The 10,521-nt window shown below is 34.2% G+C and overlaps 2 protein-coding genes across 2 annotated transcripts; both read right to left on the bottom strand.

The window, feature by feature from the left end:
• Positions 1 to 2,117: 2,117 nt before the first annotated feature.
• LOC109150421 (probable disease resistance RPP8-like protein 2) lies at positions 2,118 to 4,026 on the bottom strand. Its single transcript, XM_019298330.1, has 2 exons — positions 2,635 to 4,026; positions 2,118 to 2,279 (listed from the first exon to the last, which is right to left on the bottom strand). The coding sequence occupies exons 1-2, from the start codon at positions 4,024 to 4,026 to the stop codon at positions 2,118 to 2,120; spliced, it is 1,554 nt and encodes a 517-aa protein (XP_019153875.1).
• Positions 4,027 to 8,468: 4,442 nt separating this feature from the next.
• LOC109150422 (palmitoyl-monogalactosyldiacylglycerol delta-7 desaturase, chloroplastic-like) lies at positions 8,469 to 9,002 on the bottom strand. Its single transcript, XM_019298331.1, has one exon. It carries the CDS (start codon positions 9,000 to 9,002, stop codon positions 8,469 to 8,471), a length of 534 nt encoding a protein of 177 aa, XP_019153876.1.
• Between the last annotated feature and the right edge of the window lie 1,519 nt (positions 9,003 to 10,521).

Below are 10,521 nucleotides of genomic sequence, written 5' to 3' on the forward strand. Positions count from 1 at the left end.
AAATATAAGGCTGATGGTTCCATAGAAAGACACAAAGCAAGGCTGGTTGCCAAGGGTTACACCCAACAGCTTGGGGTAGATTACATGGAAACATTTTCTCCTGTGGCTAGGATGACAACAATAAGAACTTTTCTGGCCATAGCTGTTGCAAAGGGGTGGGACATCCAACAACTTGACATTAACAATGCTTTTCTACATGGAGATCTAGAGGAGGAAGTATATATGGTTATGCCTCCTGGTTTCCAGAATGATAAGCCAAAACAGGTCTGCAAACTATTGAGATCCTTGTATGGTTTAAGACAAGCTAGCAGGCAATGGAATGCAAAGTTGACAATGGCTTTAAAAGACAATGGCTACAAGCAATCTTCATCAGATCCTTCTCTATTCACTAAAAGCTCAAATACTTCATTCATTGCCTTACTTATATACGTTGATGACATTCTAGTGGCAGGAAATGATCTCAACCAGATTGCTCAGTTGAAACAAAATCTGGACAAGGCTTTTAGAATAAAAGATCTAGGCCAATTGAACTACTTTCTTGGTATTGAAGCTTTTAGAACTCCTGATGGCCTCAACTTGTGCCAAAGAAAATATGCTATGGAGATTTTAAAAGAACATGGTTTTTTGGATGCTAAGCCTGCTCAAACACCCATAACAGCAGGTCAGAAACTCAACAATGAGGAAGGATATCTTCTTGACAAGCCTGAAGAGTATAGAAGGTTGGTTGGTAGACTTCTCTACTTAACAAATACCAGGCCAGAAATCTCCTATGCTGTGCAGCAGTTAAGCCAGTTTGTGGATAAGCCTAGAAGCACACACCTTATGGCTGCCCACAGAGTCTTAAGGTTTCTTAAAGGAGCCCCTGGAAAAGGTTTGTTCTTCCCAGCTCATTCTCAACTACAACTGCAAGGGTTCTCTGATTCAGACTGGGCAACATGTGCAGAAACAAGAAAATCTATCACTGGTTACTGCATCTACTTTGGGGAATCCCTAATTTCATGGAAGACAAAGAAACAAGCTACTGTGTCCAGGTCATCATCTGAGGCAGAATATAGGGCCCTAGCCTCAACAACATGTGAAATTCAATGGTTATTGTATCTTCTAGCAGACCTTGGACTGAAACATGGCCAGCCAGTTTCTTTATTCTGTGACAATCAATCAGCTATAGCTATTGGGGAAAATCATGTGTTTCATGAACGCACCAAACACATCGAAATAGATTGTCACATAGTCAAGCAAAAGGTATGTGAAAAGAAGATCAAGTTGATGCCCATACCTTCACAACAGCAGATTACTGATGGATTCACCAAGGCCCTGCCTAAATTGAGCTTTGATATTTTCCATTCTAAGCTGGGGCTTCGAGACATCTACGCTCCAGCTTACGGGGGGGTGATGAAGCATGCTGCTAATGAGATGATAAAGCATGCTGAAAAAGAGTAAACCAATAGTCTAAGGACTTACTTGTATTTTCCTTTCTTTTTCTGTTATAACTGCTTCTGCCACCATACTTAAGGGGTGATATTTCCCTCCTGGTGCAGTTAGTTCATTTTGTATTCTTTCTCCCACTTTCAATACACTTCTTCCATCAATCAGCACTCATGTTCTGTGTTCAAGCATTCTCTCTTCCATATCCTGAGATCATGCTCTAAGTTCTCCAACAATCCAGCTGCAAATTAAACTACTATGATGTAGAAGAAAGCCATACTCTTACAGAAAATCCAAGGTCGGTGCGTGTTTTCCCTCAACAATAGCGTGCATTCTGATCTGCTGGATGCGTGTTGAGTATTGTTGATAGACACATGATTTCTGATGTAGAATTCCTTTAATTTGTCAGAATATATAGAATTCTTTCTCAAATCATCCAAAATAACGCATACATACATACCAATCTACCATGATGCGGCTTCATATATAGGAAAATATAAACAAAAGAGAAAAAACAAATATAGTACAGTTCTGCATTATTGATAGAGATAAAGAAGCTTTTCTACAGATGGAGGTGTTTATTCTCACTTGGTAAACAAGCTAAGGATAACTACTTGGTATTGGTATTGGTATTGGTATTGGTATTATAAAGCTAGGAGAATATATGACCAACAAATTAAATTACAAGAATATCATATTTCATATCCCCCAATAACAAACAAACTAGAGAAACTACATTTATAATGCAGTTTCTTAAGAGGTTCTACCTGGTGCTGAACTGTGCAGAAGAGAGCTTGCGCTGCTGCACAGTTGGTTTTGTCATTGTTTTGAACAGTGACCCGAAGACTTTGGCCCTGTTTGGTAAAATGGTTGTTAGTTGATAGCTGTTAGATATTAGCTGATTGTGTTAATTAGAGGGTATAAATACTTGATAACATTAGTTGATGGTAGAAAAGTGTTTGGTAAATTAGCTTGTTAGTTGGTATAATTTCTTTTCTTAAAAAGCTAATTGAAAAAGTTGTTTGGAGTAGCTTTTTGAATTTTAGCCTTTTGGAGTTGCAAAAAGTTAATTAACCAAACATTTATATTGATATTTTAACTAAATCAAACAATAAATATTGATCAAATAAGCCAAAATTGGCCTATAGGCCAATTTTTTTACCAAAAAAAGCGTTTATTTTTAATAGTAATTCTTGGTATATGTTCAACCTTCCATCGATCTGATCCTTCAACACTTATCTTTCGAATAAGTTGTTGAGATGGGTGAATTAGACGCAATTCTTTCAAATGCTCAACTTCTCTCAAGCCTTCTGGAACCATTTCTAGACATTTGCACTCGAGCATAGATAGTGACTCAAGAAATTTCATAGCTCCCTTTCCTATTTCCCACTTGGTAAGCTCCGGGCAACATATGGTTAGCTTCTTGAGTTTTGGAAAGCTCTCTTCACTGCACAATAACTGGTCTCTAATATAACTGTGAATGTCGAGATCCAACAGGCTTGGCAGTTTCTCCAAACTATTGAAGAAATCCTCATCTACATCACAGTTTTGTATATTAATTGAGCGAAGATAGTTAAGAGTGCGAGTAAACTTTACCAATTTCTGAAAATTTGACAGCTTGAGCTTCTCGAGATAAAGGGGTGGTGAGAAATTTCCAAATTCCCATACCATACCATCACCATTATTAATGATTTGACGCTGAATAAATAGAGAGCGTAGATTTGTCATTTTATTGACAGAATCACAAATTGCTCTCCAACATTCTTCCCCTTCATTGAATATAATGTCCAACTCAGTGAGTTGTGTGAGGTTTACTAATTCTCTTGCTTGAATGGTAATAATCCGTATGCCAGATAATGTTTGAAGCTGAGAAGATGTGAATACTATATCATCTGCCGCTTGTTCTGTAACGCTGCCTCCAAACAGATGTCTCAGCTGCATAAGCTGTGACACGCATTTAGGCAAACGCTTCACCTTAGTAAATCTTAAATCCAATGTCTGTAGATTGTGCAATCTTCCCAAAGAATCAGGGAGATGTCTCATATCCCTATTACCACACAGACTTAAGTACCTAAGATGAATAAGATCCCCAACCTCATTGGGCAGTTCCTCCACACCACCAGGTAACCATTCCAACGCCAAAACTCTGAGCAACTTCATGTTTTGGAGCATCTGAGGGAGCGAATTCACAATAATCCTTTCACCGTGGATGATGAGTGTACGGAGCTTCTTCATATTTCCCTTTTCAAGATTCACCACCTTTCCCTTGCCTTTCAAGATTATCAAACTACGCCTTTGCTTCCACTCAAGTTTGGTATTATGCTTCAATTTGATTTCAGCAAACATTTCCCTTCTAATCACCTCACCAGCTACATCACGGAACAGGTCATGCATTTCAATTTCGTTGTTCACTCTACCAAATATATACTCTTTGGTGACGATCCGAATCAAGCTTCTATTATGGAGTTGAAGGAGGTAATCCCTTGCAATGCCTTCTACTGGTCTGCCACCATGCTCTGCCTCCTCCTCATTGATAAACCCCTCCGCTATGCACATCCGGATCAACTCTTTGACACGAAGGCGCTTTGTTTTGGGGAACATTGCACAGTATAAGAAACATGACTTGAGGTGAGGTTGGAGCTCATTGTAACTCAACAATAGGGCTCTGTTGAGAGATTTTAGACTGCCTCTTTCCCTCTAAGTAATCAAGAATGTGTTGTTGAAGAGAATTTCTATCTGCTTTCTCAAGTTCAGCAGGAGGCTTGGTTCCAACACTTTTGTACACCCCATTGATTGTTGTCCTCAGAACATATTCAATATCTGAGGAGTGGTTCACATCAACCCACCAACAATAATCAATGTTGCGATCCTTCTTGACACTTTCATGAACTTGCTTCCCCAAAGTAGTTTTCCCACAACCTCCAGCTCCCCAAATCGTGATCAACTTCACTTGACCACTACACCTCTCAATCAGTTGTGCTATCCGGTTGACTTCAATGTCGATCCCCACTGCTTCTATCCCCTCCATATATCCACTCCCACTGCCCGTCAGTAACTCATTTCTTCCATCATTTGTCTTCAGTTTTATAGCGTACTTTGATTTGTCTGCTTCTAGAGCAAGTAGCTTCTCATCCATGGCTTTTAACTGCTGATGGAAGCAAAACTGTAACTTCACCCTCTCCACCAAGCTCTGCACGTTGGCAAAGAGGGACTTGACTTCACAAAAATTGCAGGGAGGAGTGTTGAGTTCCAGAAGCTTGGAATCCAACATCAACTCCTCCACCAAGTCCTCAAGTTGAAGTGTGGTATCCCTCAGTTGTGTCACCCAGCTCTCTGCTACCTTGCTGTCTTGTTTCCCCTTGCCTGAATCCTCAACGTAGCCTTTCATGTTGGCTAGCCGAGCAGTGATCTTCTCCACCTCAGCTTTGATTCTCCACTGGAATATGACTTCTTGGAAAGCTTGCTCCTTCAGCTTTCCAACTACAAAATCAACAACAGCACCAGCCATAATTATGGCAAAACACCGATTGTGTCAACTGTACTGATAGATCTGAGTAAGTATAGCAGGCCAATTGAACAAATTAAAGATGGATTTGCTTAATTGTGGGGGTGATTCAACATGGTTTTTGCTGCAAATATATACACCAAATTAATCCCTCAGCTGGTTTGGTGAGATAGATGCCATTACCAAATTAATTAATCCCACCACTAACCCCTTCAAAATATTTAATCTCCAACTTGCATTGCTCTAAACGTAACAACCAATTAATTAATGGGTGATTAACCTAATCAACTTGGTCTTTATCAACTTGCTCTTTATTTATACACCTAATGATCTGTTCCTAGCAATTTAACTATTCAAAGGTAAACATCAATCACATGTCATATAGGATACTATACTCAAAACATAATTAATAAGTTCTGTTTTTTTATAATGACAGTCATTAAAATCTAAATGTAAATTAAAGCAACCACAGTTTTCTACATATAACACCGGGGCATACCCCTTGGTACGACAAATTATTGTGAGGACCATGAATACAAAATACATTATTTTTGTACTAAATATACATTATTTAATAATATATAAAATAATGTATTTTCAGTATTCAAATAATTTACTATCAAATAATGTACTTTACATACACAAATAATGTACTTCTAATATATTAATAATGTACTTTTTATTTATGATCCACAGAGTATGGATCATGGTCCATGTAATAATGTTTGCCCTGAGTACATACACGAAAAAACCGCAAATTATGCCATGGAAACGTGCTCACCATGCGCATGGTGAACACAAGGATATATCCATAAATTCTATATTGTAGATCCATAATTTCTATGATGTAGAAATTATGAATCTACAGTACGGTATAGAAATTATGAATCTACAGTATAAAAATTATGGAGATCCATAATTTCTATGCTATAAATCCATAATAATTATGGATCTATATCTTAGAATTTGTGGATCTATCCCGTGTTCATCATGCGCATAGTGAGCACGGTTCCACAGCATAACTATTGCGAAAAAACAAATTAGCCTCAATTGAGGTTAATGTAAAACAAAGGCCCATCAAAAGCACCCAAGCTAGCCCTAGCCAATCGTTATACCGTGCACCAGGGCGCATATAGCAATGTGCACCCCACACTCCCAAAACGATGTTATTTTGGTAAGTTCTGTGTTTTTTGGTATAAAATTCTGTGCATTCTATTATATAATTCTGTACATTCGAAACATGAGAATTTTCAGTTATAAAATTCTATGTTTTCATGTATAAAATTCTGTGCATTCTATTATATAATTCTGTACATTTGAAACATGAGAATTTTCAGTTGTAAAATTCTGTGTTTTCAGGTATAAAATTCTGTGTATTCTATTATATAATTCTGTACATTCGAAACATGGGAATTTTCAGTTATAAAATTCTATGTTTTCAGGTATAAAATTCAATGTATTCTATTATACAATTCTGTGCATTCGAAACATGAATTTTTTTAAGGAGTTAATAGCAGACACGCGAAAAGGTACAAAACGATGTCGTTTTGGGCCAGGGCACACAATGCATTGTGCACCCTGGTACACGGTATAATTTCAATCGTTATGCTGTGCATCCGTATGCACCGTGCATGGTGGATACAGATGCAAAAACGACGTCATTTTGACGTCTAACTTAAAAAAAAAAAATCAGAATTGCATAACTACACATTCATAATTTCATAACTATATATCCAGAATTACATGACTACACATCCATAATTTCATAACTATAAATCCAGAATTGCATAACTACACATCCATAACTTCATAACTATACATCCAGAATTGCATAACTATACATCCATAACTTCATAACTATAAAATCCAGAATTGCATAACTACACCATGCATAATTACACATCCATAATTTCATAACTATAAATCCAGAATTGCATACCTACACATCCATAATTTCATAACTAAAAATTCAGAATGAATAAACTAAAAAATGAACAACATAATGTTGTTGCTGGGAATCGAAACTGATTTTTTTTTTTTTTTTTTAAGTAGGACGCCCATTTTGATGCAAAACGACGTCGTTTTTGCATCTGTATGCACCATGCATGGTGCATACGGATGCACAGCATAATTTGCCAGCCCTACCCTAAAGCAAATTTTAAGCGAGATATTTAAAATAACCCCAAGCACATGCTACTGGAGCGTTATGATGTGCAACCGTGTGCACCATGCAAGGTGCACACAGAATTGAATCCATAATTTCTATACTATAGATCTATAATTTTTTATTTTTTACTATAGATCTATAATTTATATACTATAAATTCATAATTTCTATACTATATATTCATAATTTCTATACAGTATATTCATAATTTCTATACTGTAGATTCATAATTTCTAAACTGTAGATTCATAATTTCTATACTATAGATTCATAATTTCTAAAATGTATAGTTATCAAATTATGAACATATAGTTCAGTGATTTGTGAATACAGAGTTCAACAATTGGGAATATGAACATTGAAAATTATGAACATAGAGTTTTGTAAATGTGAATATAGAGTTCAATAATTATGAATCTATAGTATAGAAATCATGAATCTAATTCCGTGTGCACCATGTTGCACTGTATAATTTGCCCACGCTACTCTTGTGTTTAGACAGAATAAGTAAAAATAACAAAACACAAAGGAAACATACAAATTATTTTGTAGACCATGGTCTATAGTTGTGTGGACCTTAAAAGTTATATATTCATATACATGTCATTCAAATGAATATATCCAAAAAAAATATTTTAAATATTAGCTCAAAAATATTAATATTATCTAAACTAAATTTTAGGTGAACTGAGTAGGTTATTTGTTCGGATATTTTTTTTTAGTTATTATGTTATATACAGATACAAATTTACATATATTAGACTTAAAAGTAAAAAAAAAAAAAATTAAATTTATTCCATTTAAACCAAACATATGTAAAAATATTTTAAATATAAGATCTAAAAATCACTCGAAATTAAACTTGTGTTAATTTTATAACGTTAACTTGAAAAAATAAATTTTAAAAAATAAATGTTAGTAAACAAGTTTTCTAAACAGAAAACAGATAATGAAAACTGAAAAATTTAAAAAACAGAAAATAGAGAACAGTTTTCTGTTAGTAAACGGACTCCAAAAAAGTTGTAAAAGAATTGGTTTTCCAAATCCCCTACATTTGTCGGTCTTTCACTCTGCCAAAATAAATAAATAAAAATCAATGAACACACACCAATCAACTTAAGTCTCTAATTAAATGCATTTAAGAGAATTTGAATAGTATACACATTACCCTTTCAATTGCGGCTTTGGTGTCATATAGCCAACCTACGTGACTGTACTAAAATCCTTGAATGGGATTGTGGAGATCTTTTTTAGTATCCGCATACTGATGGTGATATCTATGGTTACTCACCCACCTAATTGGATCTCCCTAAAGCATAAAAGTTATGTTGTAAAAAAAAAATATTGTAATCGTATTCATTGTCTACCTAGCTAGTTATTTGATAAGATGAGACCTGAAGGAACACTGCAATAGGCAAAAAAGTACTCGAGCCATTTGGGAAGCTTGAAACTTCTGTGACTCAGATTCCTATGATAAGAGAGACTAATACCCAGCGCAGTGACGATGTACAACCCAAACGCAACGCCAAAAGCATCCCAACTGAAACAAAACGGGGCAAACAGACAAAGGCAATGTGCCAACGGAAACAAGACCACCGTCACTATCCGCGAACCAGGCGCCACTTCCAAAGATTTCGCCATTCTCCTCCAAAACTGAACCCTCTTCTGATTCTTTGCCCCTTGTGGTGTGTCTTCTCCGTCATCAGAAGCGGGGCGAAAGCACACAATGGGTGATAACCTTTTATATTTTTCCTCCTTGCAATTAAAGAATCCATTTTGTCCTAGTAGTTTTGTTGTGGGGGTTTGCGTTTGCCTAAGTAAAGGGCTGCAGCTTTGTGGTAGTGAAAAGAAAAATGGTTTAGCTGCTAGTGACGGCCACAGCGACAGCGATGATAAGGATGCCATTTTCTTTACTTGGTTTGGTTATTTTCTCATATATATATATATATATATATATATATATATATATATATATATATACCAAGACAGAAGACAAATCTAGCAAATCTGGAACTTGGGAACCACCATCAAAGGGATGGGACGTACAGCTACCATGGCCATACTATAGTAACCAATTATATACTTATTATTATTACTAGTAATTCATCCGCGCGATGCATGGGAAAAAATTATGTTATTATAAATATAAATAAAAAATTAAAAAATTAAAATATTTTAAATTATTTAATATAATAATATTTTTGAGCTTCCATTGGTCAAGTATTTATTATTTTTATAGAATACAAAATTACAATTAAAATTAAAATTAAAATTAAAATTAAAATTAAAATTAAAATTAAAATTAAAATTTTGTATGGTTAATATAATCCCTAATTATGTACATATTCAAATAAACTTATAGAGAGAATTTACATAATTACATTGATTTATTCTTAATTGCATTTCATCTATATTATAATTTCACAATACGAATAATAACTAACATAATTACATTTGGAAAGCAAATTTCAAATTTTGTATATGTAAATTTAAACTCTAATTGAACACATTTTTTATATGATTATATAATATATAGCTATTTTATTTTTCAAAAGTATATTTTTTTATATGATTATATAATATATAGCTATTTTATTTTTTAAATATTGTGTTTTTTTTTTTATAATAAAGGATGTTGTGGCATTAATTGTAACATTAATTATTTCCCAAACCATATAGCTTTATTATATAAAGGATTATAAGGAAGGAGATACCCTATATCCATACACACTATTTGACTCAAATGAGGTTCGAACCTTTCATCTCCCACTTAAGAGAGCAATCGGGTATCTGTGGACCACAAGATCTATGGTATATACTTATTTTTTTAAAAAATGGTTAAACAGCGTGTGTATGTAATTCTTTTTTTTTTTTTTTCTATTTTTTAATAATGAATTTGAGGACAAGGGGCTAAGGGTGTACGTTGGCGGTTGGCATAGTGCAGGTATCCAATTATATATCAACTTTCAAGGCTATCTTATCCGTACGTAGAGTCGTAGATGCTCTTCAATTTGGCAGGATGAATTTGTTTCACGTGTTTCTTGAATCTTGATAGTACCGGCAAAGATACTATTTTTAATGGGGTTAATAAATATAACATAATTTATTATTTTGTTTTTTTTTTTTATTTTTAATAGAAAAAATAAATAGTTTTTTAAAAAACAAAAATAAAACTTTCAAAAAAACAAAAATTAAAAAAATGACACATGCCAAACTTGGTGTATATTTTGGTAAATACAAAACATTTCAATTTTTTTTTATACAAAATAGGTTGAACCGTTATATCTTTTATATTTATTTTTTTTTCTAAACATTCATAATTGAAAACTAAAATGTCATTGTATTTAACGATATTTAAACTGTTTTGTTGATAAAAGACCAAAAATGATCATGCCATAAGTGGATGTTTTAATAAAAAATAACT

Source organism: Ipomoea nil, unplaced genomic scaffold, assembly GCF_001879475.1.
Source record: "Ipomoea nil cultivar Tokyo-kokei standard unplaced genomic scaffold, Asagao_1.1 scaffold2279, whole genome shotgun sequence".
NCBI classification, from domain to species: domain Eukaryota; kingdom Viridiplantae; phylum Streptophyta; class Magnoliopsida; order Solanales; family Convolvulaceae; genus Ipomoea; species Ipomoea nil.